This window comes from Gobio gobio (genome assembly GCF_949357685.1).
Source record: "Gobio gobio genome assembly, chromosome: 1".
Lineage (NCBI taxonomy): Eukaryota > Metazoa > Chordata > Actinopteri > Cypriniformes > Gobionidae > Gobio > Gobio gobio.
Genome location: NC_137097.1, coordinates 34765743 through 34787227, shown reverse-complemented (window position 1 = coordinate 34787227; position 21485 = coordinate 34765743). Strand labels below are relative to the sequence as shown.

Below are 21485 nucleotides of genomic sequence, written 5' to 3'. Positions count from 1 at the left end.
TGAGTGGCAGAAAACTGCAGGGAGGATAACAGATCCATCTGGCCTCTGATCGGCACAAAACACACACATCACTGGCTGTTTGGACACTTCAAAACGCCCTTCAGTCCCAATACGGCAATCTGAGAGCCACTCCAGACCAACACCTTGGAAACCACACAAATGCTGCTTCCAAATTTGGGAGGCAGGCAGCAGAGAGAGACAGAGTGTGTGTGCTCAGAGAGAGCAGTGTGACTGTGTGTGAAAGAGAAGAGAAAACAGCTGAATGTACAACTGTGTAGAGAATAGAATCCTACTATCTTAAAACCCCATACCATAGAAGAACCATTTTGGGTTCCACAAAGAATCTTTCAGAGAACAGTATTAAAAAGCACATACTATTTTAACAATCTGATTAACCTATTTCCACTATGAATAATCTTTTGTGGAAAATAAAGATTCCATGGACGTTAAAGGTTCGAATCATTCATTCAGACATCCAAACACCTGCTGTTAACAATTAAGAAGAAACAACATAAACTGAAACTTCAACAGCCTTGAAATCAACTGAAGATAAAAGAAGACATTAAATCTCTCAAGATCTGATTAAACAACTCCACAAACAGCATTACCAGCTTCACTTATTACTAACCAGATTGACTTTATTCCTGTTATACATCTAGAGAAGCTCTTATTGAGAATTAACAGAGCTTTGAATGCTGATGTTTGGTTAAAAATGTTTTGATGTTTTGTCAATGTTCCTTTAGTTTATTTCACTTTCAGCAATTGCAGGTGTTTTCAGAAAATGGTTCTGCATTGAAAAAGGGATTGATGAAAAGGCAGACAAACGTCTGTTTTATTGGCAGTCAATTGACTGCATTAAACTGGTTTTAACCTTTTCTGTAGTTTTAATGACTGACTTAAATAACTGTGCAGTTGAAGCACATGAATAGTAAAATAATTCAGCTGCATAATAAGCCAGGAAGGTGTTTTGTATGCTGGCATGCAGCATGTCACCATTGTTGCGTTTCATATGCTGATGTCTGTCAGTGTCTAAATAGACGCTAGTTAATAACTTCCTGCTCACTACACATTCTCATTTTTTCAGAAAGTCTGATTTTCACAATAGCATCACATGGTCAGCAGCACAATTATTTAAATAAGTTAATAGCAAAACACACTTCTGATCAGTGATTAGACAGGGTTTCTGCAGGTTTTATGAAAGTAAAATTAAAGAAAATTGAAGGAATAAATTGAAGGGAACATAGCACGTCAATACGTTCTCTAAATGTAAATGTCTAAGCACACAATGAGTTTTATTAGTGACACTTCAAAGTTTGAAAATACAATTTCCAACAGATCTTCATAACCTTTTAAATGATTTGACAAAAAATAGCTTAAAGTTTGAGATAAGAAATGGGAAATCTTGTGAAAGCAATTTTATGATTATCTGCCAATGGGTTCATAAAAATCTGCTTTTCATACCAAATGACAGATATTTGTTCTTGTTTTAAGCATAAATTCATTTACTTTTGTTCAATTTCTCAGAAAACAAGACTTTCTTCATTTTGCATATCAAGTTAATGTATCTTGATTTAAAGATGTTTAGAATTTGTCCTGGAAAACATTTTTTTGCAGTGCATGCAATTTAATTTTGCAATTAAATTTAAGGCCTTATTAAATCTGTATTAATTTACTTTTCTGGACTCTGCTTTAATTGTTAAATTTACTGACTTTCATTCATCTTCGGAACAAAAATTAAGATATTTTTAATGAAACGGGAAAGATTTCTGTCCCTCCATTTGACAGTCTAAGCAACTCCCACTTTGACGCTTCAAAAAGTTCATAAAGAGATTGTAAAACTAATCCATTTGAATCAAGAGGATTATTCAAAATTTTCTGAAGGGACTCGATGGCTTTATATGATGAAGGAAAGTCTTGCAGGTTTGGAAAGACATTGCTGTGAGAAAATGATGAAGGGATTTTTATTTTGGGGTGAACTGTCTCTTTAAGTGTACTGACCCATCCTACTTTTGAAAATAGGACACATTCTGTGACATTCTACATTATACAGTAAATTCCATTTTTATGAATGGATTCTGCAATTCCATTCACATTTTCTGCATCACAGAAATGTAATGCCATGAAATTGAATTTAAGACTTTCTGCTCCAGTTTAAGACATTTTAAGGCCTTAAATTGTCGAAGGTCAAATTAAGACTTTTTAAGGCTTTTTTAAGACCCGCGGAAACCGTGCTAGACTTCAGATGTGATCATTGAATCGGATCCCTTCCTGATGAGGTCACCATTAATTAACAGTCAACAGCCCCTGATGTTATTCTGTCTCAAATACTTCTGAAAAAGTATATGTGTTTTCTGAACACACTAATCCCAGCAAGCAATAGTCTCGGTTCACTATAGACCCGATATAGTCTGGCTATGAGTAACCCACTTCTAGCCATATAACCTTAAATTCGGTTACATGTCGTTTTTGCCAAAATAACTTGCGAGATGTATAATATTCCATCATGTAAGCAAAGTCAACAGTGTTTACAAGGTGGTTTCATTTCTTTGACATGTTCATGTTCTAGATGACTAGTCTACTCTTGGGCTATGGTTAAACGTCTATCGAATTTCCACTGACAGTCCAAATTTTGACTTGTTTTAGTCTAGATTTCAGGGCTGTGTTTGGAAGGCTATTAGATGCCTTGAAACGCAAAATTGCTTGCTGGGATACTACAGCCAGGAACGTTCAAGAGCCCAGCTACAGGAAACACTGATCACCACAAAGGTGACTTCCCTTTCCTTTATTGATTTTACTCATTAACATCAGGTGACATCATGGTCACACTGAGTGCTGTTCATTAAACACAGGGGATTTTGCCATCCAACCTTAAGCCATTGTTTAAACCAGAGGTAGTGACCCTTAATATTTGAAGGACGTTCAAAGAATCGACAAAACTTCTACAAACAATGTATAAATACATTTTTGTGAGAACATTATTAAAGACCAGATCATGTTGAGAAAATGTTCTATTAACGGTACTGAAAGAACGTTTGTTCATTACTTTGAGCGAACCTTGCCAGAACGTTAGCAAAAGTTATGAGAACGTTCCCTGTTAGCTGGGTTGTAGTTGTTAGCTAGTCCTCCCAGTCTTCTTTCCCTGTTGACAGCCTAATGATGGGTGTGCCAGCTAATCCCACCGCTTCACTGTGAACAGAAAAAAGCCATTCAAATTGAAACGCAGGGATTCTGGCATCACGAGTATCAGTGTTGGGAGTAACTAGTAAAGTAGTGCATTACTTTTCAATTTACAACAAAATACCTGAGTATCTTTTTCAAATAAGTAATGAAAGTAAGTTACTTTTCAATTTATTGACTGACAGCTCTCCTGTCCCTATGTTGAGAGAGATCGTAAGTGTAGATGTGTGAACAGATGTGTGTACAATGTGTGAACATGATGGTTATTGTCAGGGCTTGACATACAATAAACATCCGCCAACCCGCCATTTGCGTATGTATTTCAGCGGTGGCGTGTAACACAGTCACTCCCACTAGCCACTTTGGCGGGTTGAATTTTATTGTTGTCTTCTCAAAAGGCATCTGTTATAATCGCGTTGCGCATTATAACCAATCACATGTGATTCTGTTGAGCTTATGAATAATAATTAGAGGCGTTCAGATTAGTCATCGCTAAAACGCCGGAGTTTTGTTCAGAGGGCGCTCTCACTCACTGAAATCTGCACTCTCATTATAAACAACAGAGCAGAGATATACGTGCGATGTACATAGGAGATTCATTTATCATACAGTGGTTGACTGTATTTGTTCTATTTCAGCAGCTAAAATAGTAATAGTAAAAAATACAATAGTGCATCTGATGTGACTGGCATAAAGTTGACTTGACGTTGGACGTTTGCTTTTCGCAAATTTAGGGACCGTCTCTAAAGTTACATACAACATTAGTATACATGTTTCTAACTTCAATAGCATCTGAAGAGAATGACTTGCAGTCAAACAACTGCTAAGAGTTAATCTAGGAGTCAGATATGACGCACACCTTTTAGATTTTTGATATTTAATAAAATAAACATAAAAAAAGTCACATAAAAATATGGATATGCATTTCACTAGTAGGGCTGGGCAATTTTATCGATTCTGCGATATAAATAGATATTTTTGCTCCCAAGAAAGTATCGATTTTTAAGCCGCGAGTATCGATCAAGCGGCAACCTCCCGCAGTTTCTCTTGAAGCCAATACGGAAGTGCCTCAAATTGCAATTCATCGACTGGCCGCTAGGGACAGGATCCAGAAGGGAGCAGAATCTCATTGAGCCCCATGTTAAAATGGCCAACTTTAGAGCAGAATAAAACATGTTTACAGCCTGCTACAAATTGTGCTTTTGGTCTATACGGCTCATTTTGCCCTTCATGACAACTGTGAGGGGGGTGAATTTTTTTATAACTCATTCGTTTACATTATATAAAGCCTTAAAATTCTGCATAATTAAGGGCGTGGCCATTTCGAGTGACAGGTGGATAGCCATTTATCTGCTGTCTGTTAGTCATCGCGTCACTTAAGCTCCGCCCAAGTCCCGCCTTTTTGCCCATTTTCTGTTATCCGGGAGGCGATATTTTTTTTCCCAGGATGGTAGGGGAAGGTACCGCCTTTTTCGTCAATGATTGGCTAGAAGGGCTCTCCTCCGATTGGTTATTTGATTTAGCCGTGAAACGTCATCTCACGTTCATGGCAGGCCAGGCTGTCGTGTGCCGTCAGATTTATATTCCAAGTTCACATGGTGTATCTAGTTGAGGCAAACACTATGGGTAAATTGACTGTACAGTAACTTTAAAGCCACACAGAAATGTGGTGGTTAAGGGCCACTGTGTCATGGCAATGTACTGATTCGTCCCATCTTCTATAGAAACAATATCTTTCCAAAACAAATAACATTTGTTAGCCATTTCAAGGTAAGGATTACACAATATTAGTGCATCAACATTAACTGTATGTTAAACATTACTAGTAATTATTGTGTGTGTGTGTGTGTGTGTGTGTGTGTGTGTGTGTGTGTGTGTGTGTGTGTGTGTGTGTGTGTGTGTGTGTGTGTGTGTGTGTGTGTGCATGGGCGTCGGAAGCAAAAAAAATGTGGGTGGGTCCTCAGAAATTTTTTACTGGAGTAGATGCCAATTACATTAAGTACAAATATACCGCTTTACTTGGTAAACGTATAGGTCGGAAAGACAAAATTACGTAAATCGCCATATCATTGAGAGCGGTAGTAGTGTAGGGGTAAGACGTACGGCATCTAGTTTTGACACAAATCGACCCGCGGTTCGAGTCCGGCTTTCGCCGAAATCAATCTTCCCCGTTTTCCCATCACATATCAAATCGGAAAGGCATTTATTTTCAATACAAATTAAGAAAATATTAGAAAAGTGGAAATAAAGCGTCTAATATGTGTTTAATAATAAGTGTTTATCGATTAGGGGTAGGTAAACAGACATGTGCTGAATGTTAGAGACGATAAAAGAGAGTGGGTCCAATATCATTGATCGTAAAAAGTGGGTGGGTCTTGTCCCAGAACTTGGAGAACATCATACCGGATCATCTTGAGGTTAGGATTAGGTATAAATCAACGGACAGGGAGAACAGCTCCAGTAATAAATGGTTTTGGCGCAGGTATTGAAGGGTTAGGGTTAGGGTTAGGAAACAGCTAAGACTAATCTAAACAGGCTATGAAATTGTGAACTTGAAATATAAATCTGAAGACACGCACATATAGCGCTTTTCTTAGAAGGCTATGTTGGATTGACTTCGTTTAACGACGATCAAAACAGACTAGCTGACAGCCTGCCATGAACGTGAGATATATAACCAATCGGAGGAGAGCCCTTCTAGCCAATCATAGACGAAAAAGGCGGTACCTTCCCCTACCATCCTGGGAAAAAAAATATCGCATCCGGGAGTGACGCGCTGCCAAGATGGCTCGTCCCTACTTTGCGCTTCAGAGCGGCTCATCAGAATCCTATGGGTGACGTCACGGACACTACGTCCATATTTTTAAATATCGATACATAAGTCCCATTCAAATCCCCGTGTTTACCTGCGTTGCAGGAAGAGCGATTTGGTCAGCCAGCCGCTAGTATCGCTGTAGAGCAAGTTACCCGTACTGTTAACTTTACGCCGACGTCTACCTCTTCTTGTTTACGGAGTCAGAGCGAGGCTCAAAAAAATGGCGGCGAATATAAATCCAGCGCCTTCATGCTTAAAAGCAGATGTGTGGGAGCACTTTGGGTTTAAAAAGAAGAAGGAAAGCGACGACTCATGTGGCGTTCACACCGGACGCGATTCGCGCGAATAATTTGCGCTGCGTGTACATTTTGAGTTTACTCGCGCGAATCGCGCGTGAAATTCGCGCGTGAAATTCGCGCGTGACATTCACTGCACAACAGATGCGAATTCGCGTCATGGGCGGGGCTTCCGCCAGCAGCTCGTCTCGTTGAGAAATGGCTGACATGGGCTGTGTTTACATGTCTTTTTTTTTGTTCATATCTACTGTTAATGTGTGACAAAACGTAGTTTTAAGACTTTTTCAGTCGATAATGTAGTTGTTTAAAGCTCAAATCTGTGGTGTATTTACATAAACAGTGCCTATTTGAACATTTTATCTGCCGTTGTCGGAGCTGTGAGCTCCAGCGGACAGCGCGCTCAGCGCACGTGAAAGCCGGCGAGGGCAACCTTTCCTCGGCCAGTCCTTCTGCCGTCTGCCGCTGGCTCTCATGTCTCTGTGGTGTGTCTCGAGCTATAATTCGTCTTGTAACGGCCGATCTTTGGTCTCATGGATCTATAATTTGTTCCCTGGCAAATCGTTTAGGCTGAGGGCAAAGATAAGTTTCATTACTTTATATTAGGCTATAACTGTATGTTGCAGTTGTAACGTTAGCCTACTAGCACTGACTTTGAATGTTTGACTGCATTGTTTGTTTTATTTCATGTATAGCTTGTTATACATTACTTATACTTTTGTATTATTGATCATACATAAACTTGCATTTAACAAAAAGAGACTGGGTTGTGTTTCATGTCATTTAATGTTATCACAGTGATAATCATATTGTCTGAACCAGATATTAATATACAGATTTTCTCCTCTAGTTGTCACTACTAGAGCAAGCTCCTGATTGGTTAACGCGGCGCGAAATATCCGCCAAAGTTCAGATTTTTCAACTTGAGCGTTTCGCGCGAATCGCGCGTTCAAAACGCTCAAGTCGCGTCCTTCTCGCCGCCTCAATCGCGCGAATCGCGCGAATCTCGCCGCCTCATTCGCGCGAATCGCGCCGCAGAATGCCATTTCGCGTCTCTGCATTGACTTAACATGTAAATCACTCGCGCGAATCGCGTCCGGTGTGAACGCACCATTATGTGGCGTTCACACCGGACGCGATTCGCGCGAATAATTCGCGCTAATCGCGCGAAGGTGGACGCGTGTACATTTTGAGTTTACTCGCGCGAATCGCGCGTGAAATTCGCGCGAATCGCGTGTGACATTTACTGCACAACAGATGCGAATTCGCGTCATGGGCGGGGCTTCCGCCAGCAGCTCGTCTCGTTGAGAAATGGCTGACATGGGCTGTGTTTACATGTCTTTTTTTTTGTTCATATCTACTGTTAATGTGTGACAAAACGTAGTTTTAAGACTTTTTCAGTCGATAATGTAGTTGTTTAAAGCTCAAATCTGTGGTTTATTTACATAAACAGTGCCTATTTGAACATTTTATCTGCCGTTGTCGGAGCTGTGAGCTCCAGCGGACAGCGCGCTCAGCGCACGTGAAAGCCGGCGAGGGCAACCTTTCCTCGGCCAGTCCTTCTGCCGTCTCCCGCTGGCTCTGATGTCTCTGTGGTGTGTCTCGAGCTATAATTCGTCTTGTAACGGCCGATCTTTGGTCTCATGGATCTATAATTTGTTCCCTGGCAAATCGTTTAGGCTGAGGGCAAAGATAAGTTTCATTACTTTATATTTTTAGGCTATAACTGTACGTTGCAGTTGTAACGTTAGCCTACTAGCACTGACTTTGAATGTTTGACTGCATTGTTGCTTTGTTTCATGTATAGCTTGTTATACATTACTGATACTTTTGTATTATTGATCATACATAAACTTGCATTTAACAAAAAGAGACTGGGTTGTGTTTCATGTAATTTAATGTTATCACAGTGATAATCATATTGTCTGAACCAGATATCAATATACAGATTTTCTCTTCATTGTTGTCACTACTAGAGCAAGCTCCTGATTGGTTAACGCGGCGCGAAATATCCGCCAAAGTTCAGATTTTTCAACTTGAGCGTTTCGCGCGAATCGCGCGTTCAAAACGCTCAAGTCGCGTCCTTCTCGCCGCCTCAATCGCGCGAATCTCGCCGCCTCATTCGCGCGAATCGCGCCGCAGATTATGGTGCGTTCACACCGGACGCGATTCGCGCGAGTGATTTACATGTTAAGTCAATGCAGAGACGCGAAATGGCATTCTGCGGCGCGATTCGCGCGATTGAGGCGGCGAGAAGGACGCGACTTGAGCGTTTTGAACGCAAATCGCGCGAAACGCTCAAGTTGAAAAATCTGAACTTTGGCGGATATTTCGCGCCGCGTTAACCAATCAGGAGCTTGCTCTAGTAGTGACAACAATGAAGAGAAAATCTGTATATTGATATCTGGTTCAGACAATATGATTATCACTGTGATAACATTAAATTACATGAAACACAACCTAGTCTCTTTTTGTTAAATGCAAGTTTATGTATGATCAATAATACAAAAGTATCAGTAATGTATAACAAGCTATACATGAAACAAAGCAACAATGCAGTCAAACATTCAGAGTCAGTGCTAGTAGGCTAACGTTACAACTGCAACGTACAGTTATAGCCTAAAAATATAAAGTAATGAAACTTATCTTTGACCTCTGCCTAAACGATTTGCCAGGGAACAAATTATAGATCCATGAGACCAAAGATCGGCCGTTACAAGACGAATTATAGCTCGAGACACACGCCACAGAGACATCAGAGCCAGCGGCAGACGGCAGAAGGACTGGCCGAGGAAAGGTTGCCCTCGCCGGCTTTCACGTGCGCTGAGCGCGCTGTCCGCTGGAGCTCACAGCTCCGACAACGGCAGATAAAATGTTCAAATAGGCACTGTTTATGTAAATAAACCACAGATTTGAGCTTTAAACAACTACATTATCGACGCTACAGTATCGATGAAAAAGTCTTAAATTTACGTTTTGTCACACATTAACAGTAGATATGAACAAAAAAAAAGACATGTAAACACAGCCCATGTCAGCCATTTCTCAACGAGACGAGCTGCTGGCGGAAGCCCCGCCCATGACGCGAATTCGCATCTGTTGTGCAGTGAATGTCACACGCGATTCGCGCGAATTTCACGCGCGATTCGCGCGAGTAAACTCAAAATGTACACGCGTCCACCTTCGCGCGATTAGCGCGAATTATTCGCGCGAATCGCGTCCGGTGTGAACGCCACATTAGACTCAGGGGTCAACAACATGAGTCGCCCACAAGCACCACACGAGTTGCCCGCGGGTCTGTTCTAAAAATAGCTCACCATAGCAGCTGCGTTCAGTCGCTTCCGTGTTAATTTAAGCGCAGGGCTCCAGACTGAAGCCGAGTATATACTAGTGTCTGTAAATAATAAACTGCAAAATACTATTTAAATATTACTCCTGCATGTTCTGCGTCTGTGTGGATGACGAGCGCCGCGCGCGCACTCGCTCTTGTAGTCTCTGCCGACACGAACACAAACCGTCACTTCATGAGAATTTACCGTTTCATTTGAGAAAACTGGCTGCGTCTCATTCTGCTCCTGGTTCAGAAGTCAGGGCACTGATCAGGACATAAGTCAATGGGCTGATCCCTGATCAGTGCCCTGACTGAACTAGGGAGCTGAATGACTGAGACGCGCACCCACTGTCATATCATCATGAACACAGACACTGGTAATCACGACAACCCGTCAAAATAAAAGTTCGGTTTAACGTGAAGAGATTGACTACAGATTGTAGCCTACAGTACATTTAGCTACGTCTCTATGTAATAATAATACGTCTCTACTAATAATAATAATTATGAAATAAATAATACTAATTATATAATTATTAATGGTTGCTTATTTTTCACTTGATCTTTCATTTATAAACAATGTTTACTTTTAAACAGCATACAGCCTTTACATGTTTATGTATTATTTACTTATGATTATCATCATATATAATATAAAACATTTATTTAAAAAAAAAAAAGTGGTATTGTACCGACTACTGGAACTACTACTATACTCTTTCAGGTGTAAAACAGTTTGGATAGTTGTTAATATGAGAATTATGATGCATTATTTAAGAGTTTTAAGTATTATATAACATGAGTGGCTCTCTGTGACTTTCTTTTTTAAAAAGTAGCTCTCAAATGAAAAAAGGTTGGAGACCCTTGACTTAGACAAAGCATCGCGGTTGATTTGCAAGCTGTGTGACACAAACGTGACATACTCTGGAAATACTACCAAATGTCAGTGTCAAGCTAAAAAAGCTGTCAAAGAAACTGTTCAGAAAATGCCACTTGCTGCAATTTTTAAAACTCCATTGTTAATTGCAATACTGCACTTTATTTACTTTTCAAAGGCTTGTAAGCTACAGTTTGCACTGTTTCAATAAATGGAACTAATTTTCTGAACACATCTTTGATTCATTTTGTCCAGCATTTGCAAGCTGTAGACTCTCTGTCCAGTCAGAGACATATATTGTGTAATTGATGATTTTAGTTTTCAGTTCAGTTAATTCAATCCAAGTAAATGAAACACTCACAAGATGTCACCAAAATCACTCTGTCCCCTTTAAATCTTTCAGAAAATGATGTAAGTGAATCGAATTATATTGAATCGTATCGTTGGCTGAATATCGTGATATATATCGTATCGTGAGCTGAATATCGAGTATCGTATCGTATCGTGAGATTAGTGTATCGCTGAGTGGCTAGTAACTTTGGAAAACCACTATCCACAGTGGCTGGTTAGCAAAAAAGTTAATGTCAAGCCCAGGTCATTGTAGTTCTAGACTAACTGTGAGCAGGCATTATATCATGTAAGAAGGATTACACATTTATTAATGTTTGAAATATATTGTGGTACAGTTTAAGGTAAAGCTTTACTACATTCTAACATGATTAAGTTAATCAGCCCATGGGTTGGAGACATTAAGTATTTTGTCTTTATGCACTTCCTGACCATTTAGCATAACAAGGTCAGAACACAATATCGTTTGGCTGATTGAGATTAGGATTGGTGATACTCTATCTGAGCGGGTTTCCCAAAACCTGTATCTTCCCGGCCAGTTCCTGTTCTCTTCATTGTAAGTAAAATGAGCACCATTTGTCTTTAATGGCTCTTGGAGCCCTTGAGTGATTGGATTAGCATCTATGCATTTGAATGACACTTATGCTGATTGAATCTGGACGGGTAGGGCTCTCATAGTAGGGTGTGTCCTTTTACCTATACAACATTTGCATTGTATTGTTCAGAGTGTCTCCTCCCCTGCTGTATAATCCCACCTCCTGAAATGTAGATAAATTACAATATACAACTCCTTTAGTGAGACTTGATGACCTCAGCGGAAAGACAGCATGTTTTTCTCAATAAAGAATCCTGCTGAAAAACCTATCCAAGTTCTCCTGGTCTCTACTTCAAGAAACAAAAGAAGTTCACAACAATCACTTGCAAAAAAAAAAAAAAAAAAATCTTTATGTGTTTAATCTCACTTTATAAACCAATCTAAGCCATTTATGTTTATTTATTTAAAAATATACATATATTGCTAAAGTAAGCCTGTTGAATTTTTTTCTCCAATCCAGAATGGCAGCACAGCTAAAAGTTTTTTTTTTTTAACTGCGCCCTCTACTGTACAGGCTTGAATTAGCATTTCTTTCAGCCTGAGGCTTATTCATTTCACTTTTGGTGTGAAAGGGCCTTTACATTTGCCCAAAATATAACCTTTTTTTTGTTGTTATTAAAAAACAAACAAGCAAGCCCAGCCCAGGTGAGAAAAAGTAACGCAAAAGTAATGCAACACACTACTTTCCATAAAAAGTAACTAAGTAAAGCAATTCAAATATTGTAATGCATTACTTTTAAAAGTAACTTTCCCCAACACTGACGAGTACAAAATGAGCCTCACTGAGAACAGCAACACCTAAACATCTAAAAGCCTTCATCTGGTCAATCCTGCCATTTCCTCTCAAGCAGATGGAGTCCGAGGAACTGATAAAACGTGATAGCAGTGATAGCAGCTAAGGAAAGTTTCCACTAGTGCTGACGCCAAACGCTTACTCAGTAAATACAATGAGTAAACATTGTGTCTCCACTCATGACTAATCTAGTTGTGTCAAACACACACACACACACACACACACACACACACACACACACACACACACACAGTTTCCATGGCTGCAGTTGGCACTGTTGATGATTGTTGGCACAGGGTAACAAAATGAGACGGACAAACTAAATTGCTTAATAGGAAACCCAAAACCAGCGCAGCGAGAGAGACACGCTTGTCTGAGCCCTGCCAGACAATGACTCTGTGTCAGACGCCACCTACAGAGATGCCATGGAGAGTTACAGCTGCTGGATAGGATATTTATATTGTGTTTGTACCTGTGAGGTGTTCTGCAGTGGGCGTCACTCGACACTTCTTGAAGAAATCATCTGTTTCTTGATCTACGACCAAGAGTGTTGTGCCATCACCCCCGGCTTTAATAGCGGCCACCACCTCTGCATGCTGCTTCCCTTCCACTGAAAGCCCGTTCACCTGCGGACAAACAGTGACACATCAGAAGACATTCACACACGCATGCAGGGACACACACTTAAAGAGATACTTCCCCCAAAAATCTAAATTTCAAACTCATAACACCGTGTCCTAACCAGACGTAACATGTGATAAAATATATATTTTCCAAGTTAATTAGAGTATCTGTCCTAACCAGCCATGACAGTGAAATGCAACAATTATGTTGCTTTTTTTCTACGGCGTTGTGACTGGAACAACAACACACAAAATATGACAGTGATAATCTGAGGTACTGCTTATGTGTGTCATTTAAAGTTATAAGAATTGAATGTGGGTGAATTTTGGTTATAATGTTAGTTTACTATAATAGCCCTGGTTTAAACCAAGACACATTCACTTTATATGATGGACTGATTTACTTTAGGCTTTTATTTACATATAAACATTGATCAACACATGTGCGATCTAGTCTCTTCAGAAGACTTGGATTAAACCTCTCGATTCATATGGGTTACTTTTACAGTTACATATGGGTCTTTTTTTGTTGTTGCTCAAAATAAGACAACAGTTACTTTTTGGCGTCACCCTGAAATCTATTTTTAGATGAATTATTCACATCTTCATTGTTCCAACAAAGAAAGCGTTTATCAAAGCAAGGATTCATTTTTCAATATTATCAGTCTCCTTTCCTGCTGTCCGAGGGAAGGATATCCTGTGTCTTTAATTCACAAACATTCATGCATTACACGTTTGCCAAAAAAACCACAAGAGGCGTTTGTGTGAACTGAATGGGGAGGAATGTCAAGGGCAAATCTGACAGGATCCCGCTGAGGCATGATTTTGGAAGAAAATTGTGACTTGAAATATTTATAATTTAATATTTAACAATATGAAATATTCATAAGCATTGGTTTATTATTCATAAATGAATGAATATGAGTGAGAAATCAATGTGCGTGTCACCTCAGGTGGCATTTAAAGGAAAAGTGCACGCAAAAAAATGGAAATTCATCGTTTGGTTTTTCTGACCTCATATTTTCTTTCCTGTTTGAAACACAAGGAAAGTAGAAGGTGATTTATACTGCCAAACTTCAAGGACAAGCCAGATGTGGAATAAACAGGATCTCACTTTAATAGTACATTTCACTCTTAGAAAAGTTCAATTAGGGTTCTTGGCTCAATTTTAAAGAACCCTTATGCCAAAAAGATTCTATAAAGGTTCTTTATTGTCAGTGAAGGTTCCATAAAGAACCTTTCCATTGCACAAAATGTTCTTTTATTGGAAAAAAGGTTCAGTTTATAAAAATGTTTGAAAACAAAGATCTTTTAAGAACTGTTCACTGAAAGGTTCTTTGGGTTCTTCTATGGCAGGGGTTTTCAAACTTTAAAGATGCTAAGGACCCCCGAATATGATGAACCTTTATTGGGGACCCCCTTCCTCAAATCCATATATATAATTTTATGTATGAAAAAAACATTGTAAAGTGTTAGATAAATAGTAAGTGTGACGTTATAAATAAAACACATTGTTTCCTAACTTGAATTAGCCATCCTTAAAGCTACACTGTGTGATATTTGTCCCCCATCTAGCGGTGAAAATGTATATGACCATCCAGTGAATATTAGTTTCTGTTCCTCTCAATTCCGATTTAGTTTTAACTCCTACGGTGGCCGATTTAGCCCAAGATTAATATGGCTTCCAGTTCGACCTCGTCCACATTCAACACGGTGCCATTGAGTGTTAAAACGCGAAAGGCGAAGCTTGAATTTACGGGTATGTCCCTCTTTGGCTAATGTACTTTCAAGATGGAGGGGCAACATGGCGACCGGCATTCGAACTCCTCACCCGTATGTATTTTCAATGGCATATTATAAACTTACGAGAATACTTTATTACTTGAAAGAAGTAAATATACATTAATGAGCACATATATTTTTGAAAGAACTAAGTGTTTTTAGCTAAGAATAAACTAAAAAAGTTACACAGTGTAGCTTTAATGTTGGATGTATTAACCTGAAGTATAAACTTTCACAATAAATGCATGTAAGCAGTTTACGTACTGTGTTAACAATACCGCCTTACAACCTCAGTGAGCAAGATAAAGGGGACTATAGTGAGAAAAACTCACTGAAGATACAAAGCAAACATATTATTATACAATTCTGGAAAGTATGTATTATGGCAAGAAAAGAGAGAAAACAGTTAGAATGTTCGGTAGACTTTATCCATTTTTGCTTTGTCTTTTTATTCTCAGAAATGTTCTGGGGACCCCTTAGAACCCCTGGGGGACCCCGGACCCCAGTTTGAAAACCCCTGTTCTATAGCATCACTTTTAAAACTCCCTTTTGGAACCTTTATTTGTAGGAGAAATGTCAGAAATGGTTGCATAACACTGACATATTTATAGGGATATTTAAATTTTTTTCCAGAGATAAAGTATGTTTACGAGCTGTTTAATTCATAAAATTCTATTAAAATTAAAACAAAATTAAAGGTGCTGTATGTAACTTCTTCTCTTCAGTTAAGCCACTCATCCTCTATAGGGTTCAGGTCAGGGGACGGCCATGGCAGAGGCTTCATTTTGTGCAGTGACACATTTTTGTGTTGATTTTGATGTTTGTTTTGGATCGTTGTCCTGATGGAAGATCCAACCACGGCCCATTATAAGATTTCTAGCAGAAGCCGTCAGGTTTTGATTTTTTATCTGCTGGTATTTGTTAGCATCCATGATGCCATGAATCTGAAAAAGATGTCCAGGACCTCCAGCAAAAAAAAATAGGCCAAAAATTTAACAGATCCAGCTGTATATTTAACAGTGGGCATTGGGTACTTTTTATCCCTGTTTGCACCAAACCCATCTGGTGGGTTTTCTGGCAAAAAGCTCTTTTTTTTTTGTTTCATCTGACCACAGAACCAGCTCCCGTTTGAAGTTCCAGTCGCGTCTGACAACTGAATATGTTTCTGGATGAGCGAGGAGGATTTTTCTTTTTAGGCTTTCTGACCCTAAAATTCAACTAATCTCTGCGATTCTCCATCTGTGACCCTTGGAGAGTCTTTGTCCACTCAAACTCTCCTCTCGTGCATTAGGACGATATAGACACACGTCCTCTTCCAGAACATCTTCAGTTGAGTGGAACTTCTTAATGGGGATTTTCGATGCTTTAGCTGTTTTCTTACAGCCACTTTCTATTTTGTGAAGCTCAACAATGTTTTGCTGCACATCAGAACTATATTTTTTGGTTACTCATTCTGATGATGATTAAGGGAATTTGGCCTTTGTGTTTCCTCATATTTATACTCCTGTGAAACAGGAAGTCATGGCTGGATAATTTCATGTTTCTAGTCACCCTGGTGTGCTAAAAATGTAAATATTAATGGCAATATACTTCAGAGATATTTCTAAGGGTGCCAATATTTGTGTCCAATGTGTTTAGGAGAAAATCATTTATTTCATAATGTGATTTCCCCCCCACTTTCAATTATTTTACTTCAGTGAAAGGTTAGGTTTTTGTGAATTTTTTAAATGAAAGATCAAAAGGATAAACAATGCAGATTTATTTTTACAGCCACCTTTGATCATATTTACCAAGGGGGCCAATAATTCTGACCGCAACTGTATTTAGGAAACATGCTACGTTCACATACTTGTTTCTCTGAAAAAACAATGCTACAGCCAGTTATTCTACTTCGAAATGTGCGTTTCGTGTCGGAATGTCTGTTTTTGTTTTGGTCTGTGTGATCCCGCCCACTACCAATTTACTCAATAGTATTTCGACACCCCGGGTAGCCAGTTGGTGGAAAACACAGCGTATTACAGCCATGGAAGCCAGTGAACAAACTGGGTCAGAGATCGCAGATTATACCCGACCTAAAAAGCCTCGGCATCAATCTATTAATCTCTATGTACGGGAGCATATTAAAACGCAGAGAATCAACTCATCAATTTACAGAGTAAGGCTCCTCGTTTTCATTGTCATTTGCACCTTAATGTGGCAACCCATGTGAGTGTGGAGACTGAGGAGGAAGGGGCAGTGGAAACAACTCACTCCAATAGTTTGAATTTGGACTGCAATACCCATTTCAACCACTAGCTGTCAACATTATAATTTACACTAAATCCATAAAATGATCCCATGATCCCATATATAGAAAATGTTCCATATATGAAGCACCTGACAGAACCCTTTAAGGTTCCATATATAACTTTTTCTTCTAAGATTAATGGACAGTATTTTCATTGAAAATAATATCAAAATTATCAATTTTTATAAAGAAAGGCCAGCGCTGGCAGCGAGGCGCTATGGGAACAGATCTGTCCACTTGTGTGTCTATATGTGAAATGAGGGTGTGTCTGTTAGTGGAGCTCAGTCCCAGAGAGGAAACGGACAATGTACGCTCAGCAGGAACAATAGCTGCCTGTCCAACACAAAGAGCCCGGCTCGCAGAAGGAGGCCTAGAGGAATGGAGGCCCCTCTGGGACAACAAAGACCCCTCCATCCCTCTGCTTCCTTCCCTCCCTTCACTCGTTCACTGGTGGCCTTTCTGTGGCTCTCGCTCCGGATGGAGCGGCCAAACTCAAGAATTCCAACTCACACAAGAACCGGACAGAGAAAAACCTACAGAAACATACACCTACTCGTTCTTTATTTTTAGTATTATGCACATTGTCTACAGGTTTATTACGTATAAGCATTTGAATGCATTCAGGAATGAAGCACCATTATGTGTTGCTCAAAGGTATACAGCAGTTCTGATGTGGCTTTGATTGGAACCATTTTCATGGCGTAATAGAGTCAAAACAGACAATAAAATGTGTCAAAAATGTACGTTTCTTAATATTAATTTACTGAACTATCAGTGAACACAAAACATTTTTACAATGTAGTTGTGTTTGCCGGGCTGTTATTTATAAAATCAATATCACATTTTCCAATTGTGCTGACATTCAAGAAGCACAGCACTCTTGTTCATGTGATACTGCTTAACTGTGAGAAATATAAAAACTCAGGGATATTTTATGCCCTGATCATGCTCTGAATTTTTGGGGGACATTTTTTAATTAATTTAAGGTAAGACACTAGAGGAATTTAAATTTTTTTAAGATTTTGGCTATTTTGGATTTCATTTCATAGTGGAATGCCTGGGGTGAGTCCCTTTACCTGGACACATTTCATTGCTTTGTTTAAATTGTCTCCGCCTCTACTGTGTGTATCCCTCCCCATAAAATGTAGATAAATGACAGTGTAAACTGTTTTAGTCAGACTTGATGGCCACAGCCGAAACACAGCACAAGTGTGTGTATCTGTGGTGTATCTCACACAGTACACGTACAAGAACACAGAAGAGTCTCCAATTTTAGTAGTATGATTATTGAGTATTGCTCATGGCTTCATGTTTGACTCTCTAATGTTCATGAGTGTGATGTGCTCAATTCCAGGGTCCCATTTGTCTCTGCTTCTCTGTTCTCAAACAGGATAAGCTTAAAAAAGTGGCACAATGTACAAATTTCCCTTCCAGGAACAGTGTTTCCGAGTCATAATAACACTATACTTGGAAAAGTATAAATCTATCATGTTTTATTCTAACACCAAAGACTTATCTCACCAAAGATATTAAGTAAATCTGCACTGGGGTGCGTGTCCCAAAAGCATCGTTAAAAAACTATGGTCACAAGTTCCGTTGTTACCAACATAGTTGAATGATTTGGCGTTTCCCAAAACCATACCCTTGTGAAAAAGAAGTGCGCTTAACTGTATTGAATGTGTACTTTTAGATTTTTTAGTAAAAATCATACTTGCAGATAATATATTACAAAAGTTAAAGGCCTATTAAGAGAACTTAAACAGAGCACACTTTCATGTTTCTTAACACACTTAAGTGCACTTAACAGCACATTTTCATGTTTCTTAACACACTCAAGTGCACTTAACAGAGCAACTTTTCATGTTTCTTAACACACTTAAGTGCACTTAACAGAGCAACTTTTCATGTTTCTTAACACACTTAAGTGCACTTAACAGCACATTTTCATGTTTCTTAACACACTCAAGTGCACTTAACAGAGCACATTTTCATGTTTCTTAACACACTTAAGTGCACTTAACAGAGCAACTTTTCATGTTTCTTAACACACTTAAGTGCAATTAAACAGAGCAAGTTTTCATGTTTCTTAACACACTTAAGTGCACGTAAACAGAGCACACTTTCATGTTTCTTAACACACTTAAGTGCACGTAAACAGAGCACACTTTCATGTTTCTTAACACACTTAAGTGCACGTAAACAGAGCACATCTTCATGTTTCTTAACATACTTTAGTGCACTTCAACAGAGCACATTTTCATGTTTCTTAACACACAAGTGCCCTTAAATAGAGCACACTTTCATGTTTCTTAACACACTTAAGTGCACGTAAACAGAGCACATCTTCATGTTTATTAACACACTTTAGTGCACTTCAACAGAGCACATTTTCATGTTTCTTAACACACTTAAGTGCACTTAAACAGAGCACACTTTCATGTTTCTTAACACACAAGTGCACTTAAATAGAGCACACTTTCATGTTTCTTAACACACTTAAGTGCACTTAGAGCATATCTTCATGTTTCTTAACACACAAGCGCACTTAAATAGAGCACACTTTCATGTTTCTTAACACACTTAAGTGCACTTAGAGCATATCTTCATGTTTCTTAACACACTTAAGTGCACTTAAACAGAGCATACTTTCATGTTTCTTAACACACTTAAGTGCACTTAAACAGAGCACACTTTAATGTTTCTTACACTTAAGTTCACTTTTAACAAGTGCACTTTCTAATATATGAAATTAAAAAACATGCATTTAAGTGTACAGAAATATTACATTCAGTTTCCACTCAATTATAATATTTCCATAATAAGAGCTCTTTTTAAAAGTACACTCTAAAAAAATGCTGGGTAGTTTCAACTCATGTTTGGGTCAAATATGGACAACTGCTTGTTTGAATTCACTTTAAAATAAACCAACAAATGGCATTATTCATAATTGACCCAAAGATATGTTGAAACAACCCAGCATTTTTAGAGTGCATGCTACTTGTTTTTCACAAGGGTGTCTATGTATGCAGTAAAGTGAGACAGTTCACAGGGTTTGCAGCATGTCTAGTGTGTCTTGTACCTGTATTATCCGGTCTTTGGGCCTCAGGCCAGACCTCTGTGCCGGTGACTCGTCATCTACAGCTCTGATGTACTGGCCAGGTCTGGACTTCTCGCTGTGCAGGTTAAAGCCAAAGCCATTGGAGCCTTTCTTGATGGCACAGAGCCGCGGTCTGAGCTCAGGCTTCAAGTCCTGCAGAACAGACACAACACAACAAACACAACATCAGCACAACGAAACACAAGCGAATGCCACTGGAATGCAGGATGTCTGTGTATAGAATATAGTCTTATATAATATCTTAAAGAGCATACACACGTAACTTCAGAAGCCAAGAAGACCTCATTAAAACCTGTGGCAGATTGCATAAACTGCTCAGACTAGTCTTACAAGTTAAGTGATCTCATTTTTTTTTAAAAAGACTGGTCATAAAAAAAAAACATAAACTAATCTAATTTTAATCCAAAAAGTAAGTCTGATTATACTAAAATCATAATAAAGTACTTTGCATGTGCTTTAGTATGTTAGTCAAAACTTAAGTGCACTTCTTTAAAACAGGTCAAAAGATTGTTAAAACAATGATTTAAAATGTGTTTTAAAGTAAAACATAATTTGACATTATTGTGGACACTTAAGTTAAGAAAGTGTCTTTAAGTGCACTTAAGTGGCCTTTTATTTCATTAATCTTGTATAATCTGCAACTAGAGATTTTGCAAATACTTTAAAGATTGGAATTACACTAAAAGCATATTCAGTACAATAAAGCGCACTTCTTTTTCACAAGGGCTGTTGTACTGGACAGAGGAATAGACCCAGACAGAAGGATGTTTTCCCTTTGTCCTGAATGTGGACGGCGCACAGGATGAGGTCACCTGATCATGAGCCGCCCACCACTGTTCTCAGACGGCACACAGGTCAGTGCATTGTCATCCAGGAAAAAAACACCCTTCCGCTAACGTTCAGCAAGTTAGGTCTTTTTATAGTTCTTTGGACAGTGATTCAAACTGCTATTTTTGTTTAATGCGCAGCTGATTGTATTGAGCCAAGATATTTCAACACAGTTAGTTTTGTCATCACACCCTTAATCATAAGTGAAAACAACTTTCCTGGTGGGCAAAATACACCTTCGTCAGAGTCGGCGCCATATTTAGTTTGACACGGTTCAGTTTGAAAACGCTAATTATTCTTCTGATCTGTAGCAGCAATGCTGGGAAAGTTAATGTAAATGTTTAATACTTCAGAGGATTTTTCATATGGCTAACAGCAAATATAAGCCATGGTAACAGTGAAAACGTGATTAACAATTATAATTAAAGCACCAGCGCAGAGCCTTCTGCTCCTTCCAGCATTGTCACTCTTACACACGGTGCTACGGCAGCACTTCCTCTCTGTTCGGCTCCAGCGCAGGAAGAGCTGGACTTCCTGTGGACCACACCTGCTTTCCACTGTCAGAAACAATGCGGAACACCACCCGCCTTCACCCGCCCTGAACCACAGCACAACTCA

General features: G+C 39.1%; 1 protein-coding gene across 2 annotated transcripts in view; it reads right to left on the bottom strand.

The window, feature by feature from the left end:
• nherf1b (NHERF family PDZ scaffold protein 1b) overlaps positions 1-21485 on the bottom strand; it is a 56109-nt gene that overhangs the window by 11998 nt on the left and 22626 nt on the right. For both annotated transcript variants that reach the window (XM_079833125.1, XM_079833126.1), the window contains 2 exons: positions 20001-20171; positions 12702-12855 (listed from right to left, as the gene is read on the bottom strand). In XM_079833125.1, the coding sequence (XP_079689251.1) occupies positions 12702-12855; positions 20001-20171 (325 nt within the window). The remainder of the gene's footprint in view (positions 1-12701; positions 12856-20000; positions 20172-21485) is intronic.